Source organism: Calidris pugnax, unplaced genomic scaffold, assembly GCF_001431845.1.
Source record: "Calidris pugnax isolate Ruff unplaced genomic scaffold, ASM143184v1 scaffold38, whole genome shotgun sequence".
Taxonomy (NCBI): Eukaryota; Metazoa; Chordata; class Aves; order Charadriiformes; family Scolopacidae; genus Calidris; species Calidris pugnax.
The window spans coordinates 17,353,235-17,378,087 of record NW_015090995.1 but is presented as its reverse complement, the minus strand read 5'-3'; the positions used below and the strand labels follow the sequence as shown (position 1 = coordinate 17,378,087).

The 24,853-nt window shown below is 35.7% G+C and overlaps 1 protein-coding gene across 3 annotated transcripts in view; it reads right to left on the bottom strand.

Moving 5' to 3' along the window:
- DIAPH2 (diaphanous related formin 2) overlaps positions 1 to 24,853 on the bottom strand; it is a 235,680-nt gene that overhangs the window by 112,359 nt on the left and 98,468 nt on the right. For all 3 annotated transcript variants that reach the window (XM_014955198.1, XM_014955200.1, XM_014955199.1), the window contains 2 exons: positions 22,928 to 23,057; positions 9,371 to 9,495 (listed from right to left, as the gene is read on the bottom strand). In XM_014955198.1, the coding sequence (XP_014810684.1) occupies positions 9,371 to 9,495; positions 22,928 to 23,057 (255 nt within the window). The remainder of the gene's footprint in view (positions 1 to 9,370; positions 9,496 to 22,927; positions 23,058 to 24,853) is intronic.

Sequence of the window (24,853 nt, the reverse complement as noted above, 5' to 3'; positions counted from 1 at the left end):
TGGGTTTTACTCAGTAGAAATAAAGCAGAGGGCATAAATATGAAGGCTAAAACTGTGCTCAAATCTCCATTCCTCAACCCTCTTCTGTCAAAGAAACAGTTTAAGGAAAATACATTTAGTGTAATACTATCTCTCAGTAGGAAGACTGGACTTAACCAAGCAGAAAGATACCAAAGGTTGTTTTTATTAAAAGGTTGAACTCATCTTTAATTGGAAAGTCTAATTCTACAAGAGTTGCAGTTTAGTAACCATGGATGCTCAAAGCACATTAGTAACTGAATGAAAATAAAGTTTCATTTAAAATGGCTAGTATAAAAAAAACCCCGACATAGTGATTCTAAAATTGTAAAATATAATACCTCCTTCAACTCCCATAAGGATTGTAACAATATCACGACAAACTGATTTTTCCACTAATTTAGGAAGAAGTTTATTTGGGAAAACCATTAGAAATACCCCCATTTACTGTATTAAATAACACACCAAACACAACTGGTTTTCAGTCATGACCAGAAAAAAAGACTCATTAGCTTAGAACAGTAAAATAACTTGCCTTGTTTCAGTAATGTGTCTTTATAAGTCACCTTTGTACAAAGATTCACAGCTTTCACCTGCTGCATCGTACGGAACATAATGGGAAAATGTGTTGCAGGTCTAAAATATTTACGCACGACAGAAACACTCTATTTAACCTTAGATTAATTCAATGATGTCTGTTGAGCTTCATGACAAAAACCTAGTGATACAAAACGTAACACCAGCCATGCAAATATTCCAAAGCAATCTAAGTGGGGGATTATTTTTGGTTTTGGGGTGAAAAATAAGTGAAAGGATTAAGTGCCACAAGGTCATAGTGACATTCCTCAGGGGAATGAAATTGAATAGCAACAGTTATATCATGACTGTCACTGAACAACAGGATGTCCTAAACAAATTTTTTAAAAATACAGCTTCTGGGATTGTCTCTGTGTTGAGTGCTGCTGTGCTGCTCAGGACTGAGACCTCCCAAATAAGTTTCTGATATTGTGCCTTCTAATTACAATAGGTCTTGGGGCCATATTTCTGACTGCTATTTTTGAAACTGGTACCTATAAAAAGGCCAGTCTGTGCAAGCGGGTCATTTGATATGCTGGGGGGACACACTCTAAAGAGTAAGCAAACAGCTTCAGTACATTGAGTTCAACAACATCAAATAACAGTCATCTTTTTTTTTTCCCCCATAGCTTAATAATGTCAATTAAATATACATAACTAAACATTGCTCAAATAGCTTGTAATCTGATTTGGAACTTGGCAGGGTCAGTTCTTCAATAGGATTCAAAATGCTGAGATGCTATAAGCTTGACCAATTAGCAATGCAAAAATGGAGAAAGAAAACAAGGTTTATTCATTGATGCCCTGAATTTTCTAATTTGGAAAAGAAAAGCAGATTATATATATGTACTAATTCTTCCTATCTTCTATCACAGTGCTTTCAGAAGTGGGATTTTCTGCCTGTGCTGATGAAATACGTCAGACCTTCAGATGTACTTCTAAGAATTACAAGCACGATCAGTTTAATCAAGTGTGTCTTGGTTGCTTTAGCATAGCCATTTAAATATGATGCGAGTGTTCAGAGATAAAAGGTTTCTAAATGTAACCTCTCATAAAATGATACACTGTTGATTTCCTTTTCAAAAGTTCATTTCAGTGATTCTTTTCTTGCATTTGGGGCAAGACAAAATAATGCAAATTTAGGACACGCACATTCGGTGGCTGTCAAACAGCTAAGCTACTCACCGAAATCTCAAATCTGATAGTCAAGTCACAAATTTGGCTTTCTTAGAGGTACATAAGCTCAGTACAGAACATCCTGGATGCAAAATTAAATGTACACCAATCACATGATTACTTCTTTTTCCCCTTTGCTCATCATGTCAATCGATGAGGCAAATTTGAGTAAAAAGCCTACAGAGTATGCAGTAGAAGGTAGAAGTTCTTAAGAGCATTTTAATATCTCATTGCCAATGAATTCAAATTGACCCAAAGCTGTAGTGGGGGTATGGGATTCCTAGTACCTAAATGAACATTACACTTAAAGAAGTTCCTTGCAACATGACCAACTTCTCTCCTTGGAAATGTGCTAGGATATAGAAGCCCAGAGGACTTGAACATCAGACAGGAGAAGTTGCTCACAGTCAAAATCAGGCCTAAACATTGATTTATGCAATTACAAGTCTAAAAAAAGTCCCACCTTAAGTATGAAATTAATTGTAAAGCAGAAGATGCACAGCATAAGAGAACTTGTATTTACTGCTTAAAGCATTTCCCATTTAAAAGTACTGAGCATATACTAGGAATGGCTTTCAAGGAAGGAAAATACAACTGTAACTTTCAGGGTGTAGGCAGAAAGAGAAAGTTCTCTCATTTGTCATGCAGACCTTTTCCTGCCACTAGTAAGAGTAGCTCTAAACCTTGTCATTCTGATACTGTGCCCCTTAACTCAAAAGCTGGATTCTCCATCTTCATCCCTCTATCCACTGGCTATTTTCCACTCCCCTCTTACTCTGTTGTCCTCCAAGTGTTCTCTAGCTGATTGTGTTCTCACTTCACTTGCTGTTGTTTTACATATCTGACTAGAGCAGAACAATGAAAAGGAAGTGGTTAGAAGGAAACCCAACAGAATCATAGTTTCAAAATAAATGCTGTTTACATTCCTACTTCAGCAGTTGTCCTCAGCTCACATGGGCTTACAAGAACCAGAAGTCAAATAGGAAAGCAGCACAGAAAGAGCCAACATACAGGATGATTTTACATTTCATCTAACATGATTTTTTGGGGCTTAATTCTTCTCAAGAGAGAAAGGGAAAGGGAGACAGAACTTCCAGCTGAATAAAATTATTTATTGATCACTGGATTTCGAATATACTGCACATACTTGCATATTGAGAAGGCAGCTGGAATGTCTCTCTTTACCAGGAAGGTAAGACCTTAGAGGTCTTTTTTGCTCTCTTTCCTTGGCCTTGATCCACAAGTAAAAAAATACTGAAACAACACAAGACACAGTCTAAACAGAAAACTCCATAAACCAAAGATGCAGCAGCAAATAAATGGTTACTTTTTTGTGCTGGACTTTCAGCAGGCAGTGCAAAGGCTTTTTTTTTCTTCTTGTGCTTACCTATTTTAATATAGAAAAAAATTGAGGTTTTCTTCTATGATGCTAATAAAAAGTGAAATTAATCACAAATTAATTTTTGAAGAAATATTTTAGCTCATAATTTAATGCAAACAACTACAAAAGTTATATATTCTTAAATAATCAATACCAAACATGCGAAGTCTCATTAAATACTGCAGTGCCAGCACTACAACTAGATGCTCATTTTAGTTTGTTGCTATTAAGAAAGATCCTAAAGTTTCAACAAGTTCATAGTTGTTTCATGGGTGATATGAAAATAGGCCATATGATGGCCTCAGCTGATTCTCTTAAGATATATCAAGTAAATCAAAGTTCACAAGAGCTGAGTGAAGCTTAAAATTAGTCCATTTTTCCACACTGGAAGAAAATTGATTTTCAAGTTCCATTGTTTCTAGCCTTTCCTCATTTACAAACAGTATCAATAATAGGAATTTAGTGTTATTTGTTCTGGTTTCTCCATAGTAGCAAGGAAGAACTAACATAATTGACAGTTGAAAACATTAATAAAATTGGTTGACTAAGCATTTAATCAAGTATTAATTTTTTTCTAAGGTAAGACTTGGAGAGAACAGCTGACATTTTGATCTCTTGAACTGGAATAAACCACTCCTGTTTCATTTCCTTCCACTGAATGCCCCCATAAGTCTTCGCAACCAAGACTTTATTCCCTGGTGCTAGCACATCTTAAGACGTGGTTTCTGCTGACTGTTCCTTGGAGTTCATTTTTAACCGTAAGCAGAAGGCTTAGCTTTAAACAAATGCTCAGCACTAAGAGTAACAAAACACCCTGATTACATTTGTATAATGGAACCACAACTAAAAAGAAAAAAGAAAACAACAACCATGCTCCATTCAGAAGCTAGGTCTTCCTGGTCATCACAGAACTTAATACTTCATAACTTTCAAACTACAATAAATGCTTTTTCACTGCCTTTCTGGACAATGTAGATTCTCTAATTTAAGAGAGGGGGAGAAGAGAGGAGTGGGGAGAAGAGAGGAGGGGGAAAACAAAGAAAGTATGGAGCAAGCAAGAACCAGGATCTTTAAGAAGTCAAAAAAAAAAAATGAAGCAAGGTAGACCACCTTTCCCTACACACTATTAGGGAAAGTATTTTATCTGGATAAATACCTCTTTTAGTCAAGAATTGCTCTTTCCAAGGAAAATGTTTTCCAAATGTCATTTTTTAGATAGCAAGAACAAAAACTTTATAGAAATATTTCAAGAAAAGGTGCATGTATAAAATTGTCTTAAGGATTATACATGACCTAGAATTTGACAAATCATTGAATGGTTCTCTTTTCCTGTTCTTAAAGCGCTGAACAATGCCACTACATTTAAAAACACATTCAAATACGTTCAGGCAAAAGATGGTTAACTCAAATGTAGGGATACCTACAAAAGTTCCTAAAAATTTTCCCCTTTTGGGGTGATTTTTGAGAAGCCCCTATTTAGGAGCAAATTCAGCCACTAATGTACATTTCCACACAGAAATGAAGGCGTCAGTGCATTTCAAACTGTCTGAAAAACAAAAACATGCTTTCCTAAAAATGACATCTCAAAACACTTGAAGTGAATTATTTTTCCATAACGAGCTGGAAGGAACTCCCGAGTGTTAAGAGACAAGAGAAGTGTTAATGCCATTAACATTCCTTCAGCACTCCACGTCAGTGTGTAAATGATGTCCTGCTGCTCAGTCACTCTGAGAGGAAGAAGCCTCACAGCATTTTCCAGATGCTGCCATTCCCAGTCAGAGTCTATTTGTTTCTTCCCTCGCGAGGCGCTGTAAGAGATTCTGCCGGCCAGCGCTTTGTATGAGAGAATTAGCAGTTGATGTTTAGTGCACATTATCTAACCTTCTCGGTGCATAGAAGTCCCACACACACACAGTTATATTAGGCTTCTCCCCAGATCATTTCACTGCCACTGAAGTACATCAAGTAAGGAACTAGTAAAACTCATTTCTGAGTCAATAGTCATTATTGGATAGAACTATGAGCATAAATACACATCAAGTGAGAGTATATGCCTTTCAAGGTGGCAGCTTTTTATTTCATGAACAGGATTCTTTTTTGATGAATGCTGTTCCTTTCTGAAAATTTAACCTTCTCGGTGCATAGAAGTCCCACACACACACAGTTATATTAGGCTTCTCCCCAGATCATTTCACTGCCACTGAAGTACATCAAGTAAGGAACTAGTAAAACTCATTTCTGAGTCAATAGTCATTATTGGATAGAACTATGAGCATAAATACACATCAAGTGAGAGTATATGCCTTTCAAGGTGGCAGCTTTTTATTTCATGAACAGGATTCTTTTTTGATGAATGCTGTTCCTTTCTGAAAATTAAAATCAGTTCACAAATCGCTGTTGTTCCATTTACTAAGATGAATACACACAGCTTTGAATTATTTTTTTAATCTGCAGTAATTTTTGTTCTTTCATTAATGGTTCCCTTAATTTTACAATTCTTTAAAAATAAGCTTTTAGTTCTTCAACTGTATGCAATCAGCTAGAAAAACCAAGAGGCACCATTTATTGCTCTGGTAGGCAAAAGATTTTAACAAGATTAGGCATGTTTCTATCTCTTACTAAGGAAATGACACACCTGAAAACCAGCAAAAGCTACCAAAAAAATTTTCATTTAGGGAAAAACTAGTACACCTAGGTTACATTATATAAATAAATCAATGTAAAATTGTTTATGTATGATTGCTTAAAAGCACCACAGCAAGCAGTCAGTGTCTCTAAGCAGGCGGGTGACAAAAAGAATGAACCCAGTGGGCAGTGACCCACCAGTGCCCTCCTGCCCCCCAGCTCCCCCGCTGCCCCTTCCCCCCACAACACAGCACCTGCCTCACTTCTAGGGGGCTAAATCTGTGTCACTGGGGGACACAGGGTGCACATGTTGGGAGAGGGGAAGAAGTGGTATTTATTATTTATTTAGCTATAGTTTTAAGTCAAGGTTAATTAAGAAGTTAACTCTGTACAACTCGCCGTTACACCCTCTGAAATAGCTTCTCATTCTTATCTTAAAATTCAACAACATTTAAAGTTAAACCCCATTAAACTGAGTACCTTCCTCAGTGCCCAGCTAGACACCCATGCTTTAACATCACTAAAAAGAAAACAGCAAGTACAAAATACAGTTCTCATTCTTATCTTAAAATTCAACAACATTTAAAGTTAAACCCCATTAAACTGAGTACCTTCCTCAGTGCCCAGCTAGACACCCATGCTTTAACATCACTAAAAAGAAAACAGCAAGTAGAAAATGGAGAGTTTTCCATTAAAAAAAAAAAAGATCTTCAATTAGACACACAAACACCGAAATAAAACAAAGAGTGAAAGCCAGATTTGTCATAGCTGTAATTACTGTTCTGAACTGTTGAATCAGAGTCCCCAGTGCTGCATGAAGCTTGGCTAATTATAAAAGAAACCTCTCACATTTAAAGTTAAAGTATTTACAATTTGCCCTTCAAGTAAAGTACAATTCTAGCCATGGATCAGATCATGAAAAATTCTTCTCAAGAATCACACGTAAATTACTTAATACAGCATGAAATCCATGGAAAGAACATTGTAATCTCTCTTGGGTTTGGTTTGGTCTGTATGGGTTTTACTTACCCAGAGTATATTCCATTTCCTGCTCTCACACAGCTGTAATCCTCAGCTTGAAATCAACTCTTTCTGGTGGCCAACCATACAGGTCAGCGTCCCCATCCCAAAGACTTCTGAGACTGCTGTGAGCATTCCTTAAAGCTTCGGCAATTAAATACTTACAGCAAAGCCCAATATAAGACATCCTAGAACTCTCTACTAAGAGATGATTTATGTTCAGACACATCTCAATTTTCTGAAACACTCAAGCAGTCAGAGAAATGTTCAGCCTGAAATTCTTTACCTTTCTAATCTCAGTACATGCTATCAACAACAATTCTTCAATGAGCTGACAGAAACAAAGAAATACAGAGTGAAGACTAAGATGTCATTTCCCCCCCACCCAACATTTATTCTTCCATCTAAAAAACAATACGAGAGTGTAGAAAATTTAAAAATATTCCATGGACTAAGATGTCATTTCCCCCCCACCCAACACTTATTCTTCAATCTAAAAAACAATATGAGAGTGTAGAAAACTTAAAAATATTCCATAAGCAGAAACAAATTTCATCACTTGACATAACTGGAGATGACTTCCTAAAAAAGAAAACCACCATTTATCAGGTCATCCATTAATTAGGAAAACATAAATCCTTAGGCAGAATCAGTTCATTTCTTACAGCCTTATCTATTTTGTCAAGCCACCAAATTCACTGGCATGATAAAAGCTGTCAGGCATCTACAGTCCTCAGTGCCTGTTTTAATTACCAGGAATTGGTAATCTGGCTGTGATATCAACATACGTGTGCCAAAGGAAGGCTGCTCAGGAGACTTTCGACAATTTGCTTTCAAAAATTTCATAGGATCCTCCTATTTTTGCTAATACAAAAGGGCATTACTACATTTAAAACAAAGAACAAAACACTCCTGCATTGCCAGATGATCCTTCTTCTTTAAGAAATTCAGATGATAAACTGCAGGAAAAGGTAAACATTACCTACTTGGCTCTTTTTGCTAACCAAATGGCTTGACTGATGCTAGTCATTTTTCGAAGTACTGTAAATACGTAGGTAGCAAACTAACAAATGGTAAAGCATTTAATCAACACAACTGAAAAATAATGAATATAACCTGTAAAACAGAGCTGTCAAGCTTAACAAGAAAATATGGCTGCAAAAGGAGCGTTTCGCTATGTTGGTTTCATTTATGAACCAAAGTGGGGCTGAGAAACAAAGTAATAAGATTTTGTTATGTGAATGTAGCACAGGAAAATAATAAGCACTTTTTTTGTTTAATTGGAGAACTGATAAATGTGATTACTAGCAAGTCTCCTAACCTTGCAAATAAGAGAAGGTGGAAGAGAATATTTAAGTAACAAGAAACAATTTTCCACTTAGTCGTGAGTTGTCTCACTTAAGCTACTTTTCTGCAGCCTTGTCAGAAACGTAAAATAAATCCATATAGAGAAGATATTAAATATCTTCTTGTGAATTTCTTTCACTGAATCAATTCAGACGGTTAATCCAGCTAAAACTTACTTTCCAAATACACAGTAGTTAGGAGAACCTCTTCGTTACATTCACCTTCTACATGTGATGAGCAGCTAAAAATGGCTCGAGACATCAATCCCCTCTTGTTGATTTTGTGGGGTTTTTTCTCCTTTGAAAAACCCAGGAAGCCATGACTTGTGTCTGGTCACACTAAGAACGAACAGATGTCACAAACTATCTGAGCTTCTATAAATGCCCAATGTGCCTGGGACTTACGGACCACGCATGGCCATGTACCATGTGCCCAATATTACCACATCGACAGAACTGGGCTCTGTGCAAAATACAACCTGTAAACTTCTTCTAAGAAGAAAATGACTTCTGCTTAGTCTCTCTCATGGTATTGTAAGCTTGCTGCCTCTACAGTATACCTTACTTGGTACTTTATACTTTTGAGCCAAACTAAAGCTGGATATATGAAAATTTTGGAGTGAAACAGGCTAGGCAAATATCATACAGTATTCTCCCACAAATTTTGGAGTGAAACAGGCTAGGCAAATAATACGGTATTCTCCCCTAGATTTTACTTGCTAGTGCTTAAAGAACCTACAGTCCCGACTCCCTACAGAAATAAAAGGGCAAATCAGTTTGAGTACAAAACATGTTTTTTCTCTAAAATTATCTGTCATAAATAAATAAATAAAACTATTAACAAAATTCTTACTCTCCCTTTCAAAAACCAACATATCTGAAGCTAAAATAATTAATATTCCCCTGTTCTCTAGATCGAAATGATTCAACAATTATCATTAAATACGATTCTTAAGGCAAAAAAAACATACCACTACCTTTATGACCACCTACTGTAACTACTTATTTCAAGTAAGTTATGCGGTTTCCTCCCTTGAAAGCCTGATGATAAATGCTTTAAGCTATACTCAGTGATATACCTGACTTTCAGCACGTTCTGTTCTGCTTTACTCTGTGCTAGAATAAAAGCATGGCAGAGGACACTTCAAACTTCTTTTCAAGTGTTGTATATACTTAACCAGACGATCCAAACGCTCAGATCACCAACGAAGACATGCAAAAAGGATATGCTCATCTTTTCTACGAACTTATCGTGTTCATCTTGTGTTTTAGGGAAATTCTCAATGTCATTTTCTAGGCGCTGGATCTGATGGTTCATTGAATCAAGGTTGCTCTTCAGAGTCTGGGCTGAAACTAAGAAAAAAAAATAACAATGAGTTAAAGGTTTCCAAATTCCAGAAAGGGAATCAGAAGGGGAAAAAACAATGTCAGTATGAATAGTCTTGAGAAAAGTATTTCCATGAAGTAGACACACATTTTTCTGAATTACTGGTCATAAAAATCCTACTCCTCATAAAAATTAAGTGAAAATATCTAATGTAATATACCAAATCATCATATTTTATGTTGAAATGTCACCACTTAATTCTACTATTAGTTCAAATTATTCAATTTCTATTTAAATTTATTGGTAAAAATTCTAATATTTCATTCTTTTAAATCTAATTCGAAGATTAAAACGTAACTAAGGTTCAAAGAGATTTTACCTTATTAATGCATGTACTTGGTTAAATGAATGATCTTATTAATGCATGTACTCAGTTACAGAAATTATTTAAGGAATAGACATGGAGAAGAGATCAAATATTTTTCTTTTATTGAAATTAAACTGGTTTCTAGAAGCCAACTTCTGTGAAACCCTCTGTTAACATCAAAGACAGATCTGAATAAAAAAAGCTACTGATAATTGAAAAGTAGTAAAGGACTCACAGTCCAGAACCCAGAAAAAAAAAAAAAAAAGAAACAAGAGAGGCTACTCTAAAGAAAAAATTCTGCCATATGCTATTCTAATGTAAACCACTGTTTCTGTCGTTTGTATTAAACACGCACTGATACATCATGAGAGAAATCTCCATGGGGAACCTTAACATGAAGGTTTGGAAGGTGAAGCAGTACCACACCACACAGGAATTCCAGAACTAGATGAACAGCGACAGAGCGTCTGCAGAGAAGCCCCTGGTCAAATTGGAATACTTAAACAAATTGAACCCATAATATTGAGTTTTATGACATAATCCATAAAGTCCACTTCTCATTCTCAATTTTATCATAAACAGCAGTTTGACAAGCACTTCCTGTCAATGTGAAGATGCATTTTTGAACAAAATTCTATCTTCTGTTCTTTGCCTCCTCTTGCATAGTTTACCACTACGTGCTCTCAGGCACAAACTCAGCACCACCCTTCCCAAAGAGCACTCTAACACTGGCACCATTTCTCCTCCTTCCTCTAAACTGAATGGAGAATATTTCAAGTATACTCTTTTTCAGAAGCAATATAAACCCTGCAAACTACTAAATCTTTAATGACAGTGGATATAATCGCAGTCAGTTCGTAAAAAGACGGTGCCACAAACAACTTTTGATATGTGGAATCAGAGGTGAGAGCATCCAGCACATCATCTACTTGTCAGTAGCTGGCCAAATCAATGCTCTGTATTGACTGCAGGCAGCTGCTCTACAAAGCAAACATTGTAGATTTGCATCCCACCTAACCCAAGGTTTCTTTGCATAGTCAAGACAAGCACACGAATTTATTTATTTTTTTAAGGTATATCCGCTTTTTATTACTTTTTGATGGTAAGCCATTTTTCCAAAAAGATGCATAGAGTTTTTTCAAAAGAATGGTTTATTTTCCTATTTCCTTGTAATTTAAAAAGCAGTGCTGCGACTATGTGAAATTAAACGGTAGCAGGAATTTAAGATGGCTTGAAAAGCAGTATATGGGAAATAAAAATCCTGCAAATAAGGAAGCTGTTCCCAGAACAAAATTAATTCTACACTCTTTGTAAGCAACGATTCATATCAGCCGTAACATCACTGATTCAACTTTTCACAAGCACATTCAAACACATAAGGTGCCAATACAGCTGTCTGTATCACAGACATAATCTTGATTTTATTTTCAATTTTATCTATTTTATACTGGGTACCAAAGGAACTACTAATCATATAATGTTAAAATTATAGTGAAACACTCTTTTAAGCTTAACTGAACTGGGCGAAAAAATAAAGAAGTCTATACAGACCTTCAGCATCCTTGAAGCTATTATCTTAACATTCGAAAATTAACCTTGAACTCAACCACTAAAGCAGTCAGAATAATTATGCAGGTTATAGCTGCATCAGTTTTATCATTTGCTATTATTGTCAGAAAAGGAGCACACACTTTTGCTTGAGTTGAAGAACTTGAATTACTCTAGTATTTTTATAGGCTATTATGCAGTTGGATAGGGAGACAAACAGCACTGGAGTAAAATGCTGGAAGTGAAAAATAAATTAGGAAGATGCAAATGGTAAAAATAGCACCTGGTAAGTAAGTAAGCAACATAACAGATAAAGTTTAACTGTTTTCAGCAATTTGAAAATATTCAAATGCAGGACCACTTAGCAAGAGTAGTAGTTTATTTTTGTCTGAAATCTAAAAGTGCAAAGAAATTCAGCAAGCAATGACAAATAAGAAGTCTTAGCCTCTGTGATCAAAAAGGGAAAAAACCATTTTCATTAACTCTGTTTAATAAAATTAAGTTTAGAAAACAGTTTAGATGAGGTGCACATTGACTTTGAAAGTAGGAGGGAACTCTATCCAAGCAAGGAGGCTGCACTCAAAAGCTGCGCCTCCCATAACTAACTTCTATATATACACTGAATTATCAAAAAGTATTGTATAATGTTCATTTTTGCATAATTTTTTTTGACTAGCCCAAGCAAATGTACAAGTTTCTGCTCAAACAATTTATGAAGCTGCTGTTCTGCAAGACAAGCTTAAAAAGACTACATAACCGAAAACATATATATAGACTATATAAAATATCTGCATTTCCTCCCATAAAACTGTTTTATTGTGGATTTACTACTTCACTAATGTGAAGAGGAGGCAACAAGAATACCTTTTACTCTTTCAGGGAAAATAATGTGAATTTCTTAGAAGTCTTGCAAGGTTTTAATTTATGGAAGCATAAACTCTACATGCAGCAAAATGCCATTTCTCTGAAACCATTCCATAAACGCAGGTACTAAAAAGACTCCGTCACCACACTCCTCAAAGCTGGTGATTGCAAGACAAAGGCTTGTTCACCTTCAATTTGCCCATCATTCCACACGAAAATTAGGCATCCTAATGGAACTAATCTAAAAATCTCCCTGAAAGGTAGCAGTTGGTCTTCAGTGGCACACAAGCACTGTTTAAGAACCATTACTGGGAAAGCTTCTCTGTAGCAGTTATGACAGAACTATTCCACTTATGTTGCAGCAAGAGAACGCAACCAACTAAATCTAGTACGCAAACATCCGACTTCAAGATAGGAACAATGAGGCAAACACTCAAGTACAGGAAAAAGGAGAAAAAAAACCATCATCATCAACAGCCAGAAAAAACTTCCATAAGTCCCCCACACTCTAGAAAGAGCTGTCCCCAAAAAAAGGAAGCAGCCTACAAGAAGTCTGGACATTGCCGTCTATTAGCAGCAAAGATAAAATATTTGCCACACGTCAAAAGTGAAACAAATCAACAGCAATAAACAATCCAACTCACTACCCTCACAGCTTTCTAGAAGTATTGACATCCCCATCCCTAGTGGAAAGGCAAGCATTTAAGAAATGGGAAAGTTTTAGAAATCAAAAGAAAGTTAAACTTGCAGAGATGGAAACTTGTGGGGGCAGATGGCAGAAACAAGTTTAGAAAAGGACTATTTAGTTTTATATACAACAGGTCCATAAACTGATATCAGAAGGAATCAATTGGTAGGGGTGTAACGCTTAATGTGTCTCTGAGAACGTGTGTGGCTGGTGGAGAAAACAGACTGGAGAGAGGGCAGTGCTCCCCCTAAAACCACTGGGCAGAGCATCAGGCTGGGTGGACCACTGGGCTCTCAGTATTCCTTATGCCTTAAGTCAAAACCCACATAAACTCCAAAACCTATGTATGGACTCATCTTCAAGGCCAAAGAGAGGTAAAAAAGGCAGCAAGAGATATCAATCTGTACCAAACCGTACCAGACTGGCCCTTGTTTAGCACTAAGAAAAGACTCACTTGTGGAGAGCAGCTCCAACTCTAAGATGCAAAGAAATACACCTTTAACATGTGTATCTCAAACCAGTAGAGTAAAAAGATTTATGAGAAAGAGGAAAAATCTAACTCCAGAAATTAAACATGTACGTCTCAACTAACAAAAGCCTTATCACACAAACTTACTATTAACATATAGGATTAATATAAGCAAGCTGAATATAAAGTTATGCTTAATATATTATCAGATTGTTTTTCACGTCAGTGGAAGACTAATACAAGCACCAAGATTTATCAATATTCTCTTTGCACAAATACTGAATGAAGCTCAGTTAATCATGCATCATTAAATTTACGAGTTATTAAAAGATTACTTTGTATATTATTATTTATTTGTAATAAAAATCCACAGTCATTGAGGCAAAGGCACAATGTCATTTTGACATGAAAGGTGATAATTTTTTTCTTCACTGTTTCCCCTATATTAATTCCTCCTCTCTAAAACCCATCCACTGATTTTGCAGCAAGCAGTGGCACAGACTGCACGCGAAGGAAGGCTTAGTGGATGTCTGGGAGACCACTTTAGTCCTAGAAAAATGCTCCAAGCAGTTAATCCCATGTTAATGTCAAATGCTAGCTAGTCTCCACAGGCAAGCTAAGCATTTTATATTTACAGTAATACAGTAATAGTACCACAGGACAGACTAATCCTTTCCAAAACAAGATTGCGTCAGACAGAGTCCTCCACTATAACAAGGGGTGAAATGATATATCTAGATTAGGTGCAGTGTCTCTTGCATAACAAATGCAAAGGGTCTCTGATCACAATGCAAAACAGGGATGGCCATCTCCTCATGTAGTGAAAACTCAAAAGTGAGAGCCAGCGATGTAAATGACTTCAATAAGCAAGGGCAAATCTATATGAAGCAAATGAACAGTGGATTTGCAAGTCTAGACAGTATTTGTGCCATAACTACATTCTGAGCATACTAATGATTATTTATTTCTTCTTGCCCGAGGGCAGACAGAAGTAGTCTTCACAAATGTCTGAAAAACAGTTTGAGGGGAAATAGGTAAGGCAAATCCATAATCTGCAGGAATTACAGTCATTGATTACTCAATTCATACCACTAAGTAAGTTTATATTTATTAAGAGAATAAATGTTCTGGTGGAGTTAGGTGAACAGTGCAGCTACAGCCTGCTTGAGGATGCTGAGTACCACAGCACATGTGCTCACACACTTGTGTGTATCCAATATGCCTGTATATTACATATCTCTGTGTATATGAACATACACTGTGATAAATCTCTCACAGGTATACATACGTATACATTTATACACATATTTTGTGTGTGATATAGGTTTACCATGCTATGTATATCTCACAGGCACACAAGCACATGTATATGCATTTATGTGTGTGTATACAAACACACCCACTCATATATACCTCTGTCTTTGATATATACTACACCATGCCCCTACCACACAAAACAACCCACACTTGAAGCTCTATGGCTGAACAGCTTCCGGGCTGGAAAGCAGTACAGTTCCCTTAACATTTTATTTCTCAAGTAATTAACAGGTCACTATTCATATTAGAAATCTTTACTAACACAGCTATACTGTCTGCAGGATGCAAGCTGGGATCAATGATGCTGTCACACTTCGATATACAGATAAACCATTGTGCTACAAAGGTAAAACCAGCATTGGAAGAACAATTCTGAAAAGCATGGTACAGATATGCCTGGGGTCATAACTCCTCCTCAGGGGACAGGGAGGGGGGAATAGGTGTAGATACCACATGCCCTGTTTACTTTGTCAGAAACTAGTTGTTCATCCATGTTAGTGCGACAGACCTAGAACAAACTTCAGCAGTAAAAATGATGGACACTGAACTTAGTCATTAGAAGTTCTAAAGAAGAAACTAAAAAAACCAGTCAAGACAGGTAGGGTCAGACAAATTCAAGATTACATCCACCAAACCTACTAATGAGAACAAGCAAACACTCCTCTTTCCACATCAACGCCATGTGTTTTTTACAGAACTTAGGCAGAAGTAAAAAAGTAGTATTGAAAAGTACATTCTTAAGCCAACAGTGTCTAAAATTCAAAGCATAACTCCAAATATGGCAAAAGAAATTATTATTAATTTCATAAGCTCAAAAGAAGAGTTTGAAATGCTTAAGACTGGAGGTTTAAACACCTTGAGATCAAAGCAAAAAAAACCTGGAGAATAGCGTAACTAGCTAAGGCACATCACCATCCTCTGCTTCCAAAAAAGGGTATGTTTTCTGACTCTCACGAGTCAATATATCATGCATAATACACTTTTCTTCTTGTAAAACTTCCACAGATTTTTTTCCCTGAATCTTTTAAAGTTAAAAATAGCAACTCTGCCAAAATGGTAATGCTTTATTTATATATTATGACAACGTACTGTAAATGTAAACACGTAATTTGAAAAAGCTTGAAAATAGATTTTTAACAGATATATTTCACACATAGATGTGCATTTGTACTTCTGATTTGCATGCTAAGGTTTCAGTCACCAGCAGGGTCTCTGCATTTTGGTTGCCTTATCACAACATTGATACAGAATGGGGAGGAAGGCAATGACACAGCTATGCTTTATCATTTCAGACTTCTCCAGTAAAATCCTTATCTTAGTTAACCAAAGATAAAGCAACTGTGCATCGATTCTGTTGTTTGTCCATTTGGAAGCAGAGACGAACTGCAACTTTAAGGTAAAGGCACCATGTAACAAGTCCAGCCTCAGGTAGCTCTTGGTTTTAGACTGAACCTCTCATTAAACTCTAAGACACTAATTAGCTCGCAGTCTGAGATGATGTTTAATGAGGCATGCATGTGCAGAAGCTTTAGATTGCAATATTGTTCTCCCTTTAAAGAGAGATGCTCCTTCAGAGCAAAAAAGGGTTCCTATCTCAACTGTGATCAAGACCTAAAATCATCACAACACAAATGTTTACAAAGGTATATGACATATGTCTTATCAAAGAAAGAAAACAGATAGATCTGATATAACTTAAGAAAACAATGACAGATTTTAAACACACATCTGGAAAAACCTATACCTCAAGAAGCTAAAACGTTATTAAACACAAACTTTGGGTACAAACTATGAACAGATTCTCAAGCTTCTCAGAATAACAATAACAGCTATCTGAAGTGAGGAAATTTAATTTAAATATTACACGCACTGAAGTGCAAATGCCATTAGCAGGCTTGCCTTGACAAGTGAGATAGTGGGGAAAAGAAAAAAAAACATTGCCTGTTAGCCTAAAATCAGAAACGTCATGAGCAACACGTCTTCCTTCTCTCTGGAGCTGAGGAAATGACAAACACTGCTCAATCCTGAGACACTCAGTATCTCCACAGAAAAACAAGAAATTTCTGTGGGCAGCTTATATTTAATATCAATGTATGTACAAACTGTACTCTAGTGTAGGGAATGAATCTGCTTGTCTCAGTTCCAGCAATTATGTGCCTTTGTACATGTTAAAAATAAGAGAGTAATTCTGATGCACATAACACAACTTATTAAGACATTAAGAATCAATTATAAATGGACAAAGAGTACATTATGAGCCCAAAATGCATTACCACTATCACCATCTATATAAGTCTGTAAAATTCCTTTCCAAAGCACAGGACAGTATAAAGTCATCTATCTCCTAAGTGATATATTGGAACATGAAAACCCTTCCTTTCTTTGGCCAGGTAATATTATCCAACTCACTACTTACGCAAAATTTTTTACTTCTTAAGGACAAATTAATTGGCAGAAAGAGACAAGTCTTCTGCAAAAGAAAAAACTCTGAGCCTATAAGATTCCTTCTGCTTGAATCCTGACAAGTGTTATGCTTATTTTTGTGACGTGCATAAATTCTGTGTGTGCCAACTTCCTCCTTTCTCTGAACCCCTCTGTCAACATCAGCCTTTTCAACAAACTATTCCGGTTTGCCTCACTATGAGTAAACTGTAAGCAACAGTACATTGCAGAATATAACCTTTAACAGTTGAATGTGAATTGACTTTTCATACTACAAATAAAAATCTTTTAGAAAACAGATGCCCCAATTTGAGAAACGTAACCAGAAGTATCAATGAGAATAGCACTGTGTTTGGCAGCATTCTCCATATGACCATATGGATATCTCCAGAGCACTCCAGAAACTCACCTTACTTTGATGTTAATTTGATTACAAATGTCTTTCAAGATATCAAAAGTTGAGTTAATTTTGAAAACAGAGCTTATAATCACAAAATCAGTATCTATTAAATAAGCATACTGAAGCAAAACTTCCTGGGAAATATTAAAGGCAAATTTTAAGTGAGGCAAAGGGAAGAAGCAACTGGGCCAAACACATTCTATTCATAACATCAAGATTTGGAAGCATTAACTGAAGACATTAAATTCTGCTGTGTTTATTTCAAAAGCCTGTATATTGCACTGTCACTACTTCTCCATTATCCAGCTTTGTTTGGTTTGCACATGGAACTGCTAGATACATGCTGTAACTCACTGCGAAGCAGCCCTGGCACACTATTCAGTGGTGCATGTGTGCAAAAAATGGCAGAAAGTAAGGAATACAAAAGAAGAGAAGGAGCAAAGCTTTGTAATACAACCTATCGGGTGTTACTAAACACTCGCTGGAGAAAGTATTGAACAACTTCACCCAACAGACTTCCCTTCAGGCTCTTGACTTGGAACAGAAGTTTGGTCTTTGCCCACACCTGAGGTGCAAGCCGTGCTTCCAGAGGTCTAACAACCCTTCTTGCATCAATGAAAGCGCTAATTCAAGAACAGATAAGGAGGAAAAGAATGCTGTTTTTTAGCTTTCACTCTCCCTAGCAGCTTATATTAAGGAATTCTAAATGGATTACATAATTTGAGAAGCTGTTTAAAGCAGTCTTCAAATTTGAATTGGTTTAACTACAGCCAGAAATTCTTAAATGGTTTAATTTCTGTAATAAGAAACAGCCCATTAGAGTAATTTGGACTATTCTTTATTTCTGCCCTTTATGCTTCAGGGAGAGAATAGAATAACTTTGTTAAATGTAGAATCTGAATTGTAGCTTCAAAATTCAGAACTACAACATTTTTGCATACCATTTATTACACATTAGAAGATAGCAACTAAATAAACCCCCAGAATCTTCACAGATTGGGAAAATTTAGTAAACAGTTTTGCAGAGTGAAAGCCAATCTAGAATCCTACTGAGTCTCCAATAGGATCTCTTTCAGAAATTGCACCTTGGAACTATAGCATGAAAACGATCTGCCAAGTGCCTGCTTCACTGTCTTCCTCGCTGATGCTGTCAATGAAGGAGAACAAGTCTGTCAAAAAACTTTTAACGAGATGATGCATAAGCTACCATCGATGTGGTGATGCTATATGCAAATGCAGGAGCGTTACTAGAGAAAAAAAGTCTTCTAGCATTTGAGGTACCCAACTGGGTATTTACTACATTCAGAAAAACACATTGAGAAAGTTTATGACATTTCAATATTGCGGTTTATGTGAATGAAAAGAACGATAGAAGTCACTACACAGTGCAAGACTGACTTTTGATTATGATGCAAAATGCCAACTTCAGATTCGATTCTGGAGAGAAAAGTCACAGATGCAGGCATTAAATTTCTCACGCCAGAAGGCATTGTCTATTTTATATCCACTAATGTGCCAGATTGGGCAAAATCTGTTTCAGCAATTTAAACTGCACTAGGTGGAAAATACTGCAGATCTCTTTGTAAAAACACCGTTTCTTCTACTGCAATGAACTATAAAACTTTGTTTGACAGAAAAATGACGACTACTTATGAGTATGTTTTAAATTGCTATACTTTAAAGCAACAATGGCACAGAATGCTTTAAACTGTTTTCCCCACTCTAAAATTACAGTATTAAATCACAGTGAAGCACCTGTACAGAATTTAGAAATCAATATTTTCTTGAAGTACTTGTAATAATATATTAAGTATATACATATTTGCATTCCACAATGCTTCTGATTGCTTATGTCCTTCAGAACAGAAGAACCATATGCTTGCAAATTAAAGAAATAATTTTTTTTTCTCAACAGAATGAGAAATCTGTGCTCCTGTTACCAGTGCCTTTTCGTCTACTACACAGACATAATTCATCTCCCCCAAGGCGTCTTTCACTTAGTTTTACTCAGAATGCTCCATGTTTCTTTTAATAATACTTTAAAAGAATTATTAGGTGGCATACCTTTATACCATGCACATAATTCTGTATCTTAAGAACTGGAAAAAAACCCTCATTATCTCTTAAAGAGCCTGTATTATCTATACTGTATTCACAGTTCAGCTCAGCCTTTTGCTTGAAGTTCAACTGTTCTTGGAGTTCTCCAGAACTGCTCAGCCAACCCCAAAAATCCATACTCTGTCTATACAAACGAGGGATCACTAACTGGTGCAGCATGTCAGCAGAATGTACAGAATGGGCAATGACCAACTACAAGTAACAGCATTCTATATCCAACTGTTTTGAAGCAAACACCAGTGGGATGACACAAGGGCACAGAACTCCATGACGACACAGCCCAGTAACTCCCACTCCTGGCAGACAAGGCAAGCAGGTAACATAAGTCTGTCAAGAACTGCTCAACTTAGGAGGGTTGGACACAATGAGCAACTGCTGAAGATAGAGTTATGTTTTATTTTAAATACAAGCATAATGTTTAAACCATGAACTGTGATTTATAATTGTTGCTCTCTTAAAATCTGAAATTAAGTTGTTGTTATAAAACACATGGCTAATGTTCCTCCTCTTAGTTTTGTGGGCTACATATTTCTTGTTGATGATTCCTGGGAGGCTTGACACTCAGAGGAGTTTCTAGTTAAAAAAATACATCTTTTCTTAGGAATTCCAAATTATATTTCTTACAAAACAACTCTGTTTAGAAATCCCAAGCTTGTTACCTGATTTTAGGAAGGTGCCTCTTGTTTTTGTTTTGAAGTTTTGTTTTACTGAACCCACAGAAAGGGATGGGAATTTGTCAGGTATTTAAAAAAATGACAGATTATAAGACGGTAAGAGCAAACACTACAAAAAGCAGAACCGGAATACGTAAAGTGAACAAGGTAGACATGAAAGAAAAGGCTTTGCATAGTTTCAGCAGTAGGGGAACAAGAGGAAAACACCCCAGACTGGGGGAATATCATTTCCATCAAAAAATCTTGTTTGTCACAACCTTGTGATTTTTTTTTTATTGGTTTTCCTTTCGAACAGTCTGTTTCAAGTGGGAAGGAATGCTTTTCCAATAATCTCTTGATAGTTAATCAGTTTGACCTTTGCTTATACCTTCCAGAATAAAACTGTTTCCTAATTTATTTTTACTTTTCATAAACCTCTGGGTTGATCTTCCATCTTTAAAAAGATTAAATATTTTATTATACCTAATAACAGATTATTGAAGATTTTAGTACATGCATGGGAAGTTCATCTAATCCCATTGACCTTTTCATATTAAAATCTAGTTTTATGCTTTATCTGCTATTTGTTAAAAAAAAAATCATCCGTTGTTCAGATGCTGGTTCTTTATTCTATATGAAAATTTAAGGAAAACAAGACTTTCGTTTCGTTTACGTGAAATTAAGAAAATGCAGCCAAAGTTTAAAAGAGGCTGAACGTGGTAAGTCTTGTATTTGGAATTTATGCATAGTTCAAACTATGAGGCTGCCTTCTGCCTAAAAAGTAAGCAGCATAAGTATCAAGTAATCTGTCACCTGGTTAGCTCATATTTCCTTATTTAAAATTCATAGAGAGATAATATTTGCTGGGAGAATTCCTTCTATTTTATGTATAACTAACTGATGCCAATGTCTTCATATCTGTAGCCAATTTATTCCAAAAGAAGCCTCCTACAGGAAAAATAAACCTAACTGACCATCCCTGAAATCACTGGTTTATAAAACACCAAACAATAAACATGAACTGAAAATCTTCTGTTCCACACAAAGCATGTTAACTTCCTGCACAGAAAAAATGACCACAACTGACAGAGCAGAAGAACATTACAATTAAACAAAACCCAAAAAGTACCATGGGGAAAAGTCTAAGCAAGTTGCACAGATCACATTTATTCTGCCAAAAATCTGCTGTGTTACAGAAAGCAAAGAAAGGCTGAAAGGGAAGTTTTGGTCATTAAAAATGAACTGCAATTTATGCTTCTGATAAAGAGTCAGCGCTGTCTGTATGAATCATAATGAACTTTTATCTTAAAGAATGAAACAAATTTAACTGCAATAAAACCTTTTTCATATATATTCTAAGCATGAGGATTATTAATGACTTTGCTCCTATTAATATGCTTTGTCTCTTTTGGATGCTATAGCTTAACTAAACTTCACTAACTCTTTTGGTTTAATTCCTCAAGTCAACTTACAGAACATCAGAGACTTTGAATCAGACTATAAAAATCTCAAAACTTCAAGGCAAAGTGTTAGCCACAAGAGAAAATTTATAGAAGATCATCACATGTGCCTGGTAAACTGTAAGACTTTGTAAAGAATTTAACAAGAAATGCAGGAAACAAAAAGACTGAAGTTTTTAAAAAATCACCTCCAAAAAAGAATTACCAAGTGGTAGAAAAAATTTCTACAATTTAGTTAGAATGATAAACTGCTACTTGCATTCATAAAGTTAATCACTATGTTACTCTATCACAGGTCCTTGTGAACACACTGGCCAGACCAGTGACGCTTACTGGGTAAAAACTAAAAATAACCAAAAAAAGAAAAAATAATTTGAAGAAGTTACCTGACTCTGTATCAGATACCAAGAACAAACAACATTGACAGCAAACAGTGAAATTAATAGCTATTGTAAAAATCATTGTGTAATATCCACAGCAGTACTCAGACAGAAGCAACCAGCTGTACACTGGTAAGCATGTACCTTTATTTATATATGTGTGTCTCTACATATATATGGTACATTCAAGATGGTAATATATAAGTCCTCCCTTCAATCTCTATACTGCCAGAAACCACAATACCACCCACAACCCTATATAGACAGATCAGTCCCATTTTCTCTGTAGGCATTCATGCTAATAATTAAACTATTTTATATACAGTCTGGGATCTTTAGAAAGCATATCTGTGATTATCTATTCAGATGTTAAATCAAGTGTTAAAATGAGAAACGTACTGTGTGTGTACACACACACACACACACGTGTTCACTCTCAAAGACTTCAAAGGCTTAATGATCAACTAAACATCATCATTACTCTGCTTAAACACTTCCAATATGTGATTCTGTAAATACTTCACTGAAATATACTGTATTATTTCTACAACCTACTGCAGAAAAAGAGAAGTTTATTACTGTTTTTCCCCTCCTCGCTTTTTCTCAGGTCAATAAATACCAGAAAAGCAAAATCCACGTGGATTATCAATGCTTACAGGTTACATAATCCTACAATCTAAAATGAAATGTTGGAAGTACTTAATGTCAAAGCAAACAGCTATTACCTTTAGGTGTTTTATCCATTTGCTTACCTTTACTTGCACTCTCAACATGGTGCAATTCATCTGGAAATTTTAAGATGTCCCGGTAATTCTCCTCACAGATTTCTGCCAGAAAATGCAATAAGGTTGTTTTCTGATCTGTTGATTTAGTATCTCGAATCTAAGAAGTAAATACAGGAGAAAACAGAGAAAAAAAAAGTTTTTTAGTGAAAATGCTCCAATAAAGTGAATATTGAATATGTAAACTCATCAGCCAAAAGTTACCTAATCAAGTGGCCTGCAAATGGTAAAAATTATTTCAAAAAAGAAATTTCTCCCATTCTTTATAATTTAGGACTACAAAGGACATCTATCCCTATGCTATACTTTTTTAAAGAAAAATTAATTGTGCTGAGAATGAAACCTGAAGAGTCCATAAAGTTATCAGATTTTAACATCACAAGTTCAGAATGCTTGCTGTGATAAAAAAAAAGTAGCTGTGAACAGAGATTAAACAAAACAGAATTTAGTTCATTCCTTCAATGCCTGTCACTGCCAGATTTCTAAAGGAATCCCTCTGAAATGCTGCATTGCTGGCCAGCATGCTACAACTCAAAATTTAGTCTTTTACCAGTTAAGTTAGAGAAACTCCTTGTTATGAATCCACAAGTTTTTATTGAAAAGAATGCAAAACATGCTGCTTTATCCTAAAGACTTTCAGACAAATTCTACACAGACACATGAATTAAATGCACCCCATCTTACTGAAATACAAAATGACAACAGAAAAACCAAGGTAATCCTAAGTGCCAAGAAGAACATTTAATATACCCAGTTTTATTCACAAAAAACAGCATGAAAACTGCGCACAGTGTGAAGAAATAGCTAATTCCATATTTTCACTGTCCCCTCAACTGCAGAGGCAATATTTAGTGGTATGAAAAGAACTAGTCTTCTTGAAGGTAATAAGACATTCTCTTCTCCATCAACTTAAGTGCATTAACTGCTAAAATCAGTTTATTATTTTTTTAAAAGAATTCTGAAATAATTGTTAAAATACAGGGCTAGTGGAAAATTTCCAAGTAGACAGACATGTGGCTAAATCCCACATACATGTGTATATACAAAGGAATATCATGAAGTTAAAGGAATGAAAAAATTAATTTCAGTCCAAATTTAGTTTCTCCATTTTTAGGCAGCTGTAAAGAATCAATGTATGAGCCCATTGGAGATATAGTGCAAGTAGAGATTACCCCTTATTTACAAGGGCAATACAGAGAGTAGGTGTATGCAAGAGTTTGAGATAAGTGTACTTCACTTTTCATAGAGAATTAGTATTACGAGTATATCTGTACGGATTTTTTTTAACCGCATTTTACTAACTTATCTAGTACAGTTCTTAGATAGAAGTAAGCTACAGCATACACAACAAATGAAATCACGGATTTATTTAAGAAGAATACATAAATGTGTGTGTAAAATCTCCCATTTGTTTTCTCATTCTCTAAATCACTAGAAGTTCTAATTCTATAATCCTCGTGACAGGCTTGCCATCGATGTTCAATTTAATACAGGCCTTTCAGCTTTAAGGATTACCCTGTTAAGAATAAATGAGTGCAGTCGAAAAACAGGCTTTTAAAAATATAAGGTATTTAGGCAATTAAGAATGCAATTTAATTCGTACCGATTCGGTGATTAAAGACTAAACAATGCTCAGTAATGGTATGCAGTTAAAAGGTTTTAATGTGTTACATATATAGAAGTTTTTCCAACTTGAAAAAAACCAGTAGATTTAGTGGCTAAACATCTGCATGGCAAAAAGAAATTGCATTTCAATTTGTCTGTGAACAAGAACTGTGGGATTTGCAATCTTTGATCTCTCTGACATCATCGAGTAGATAAAGCTTTTTTTTTTTTCCTCGAAATGGACAAAATTATTTTGCCTTCAGATTACAAAAGAAACATGTTTTGTCACCA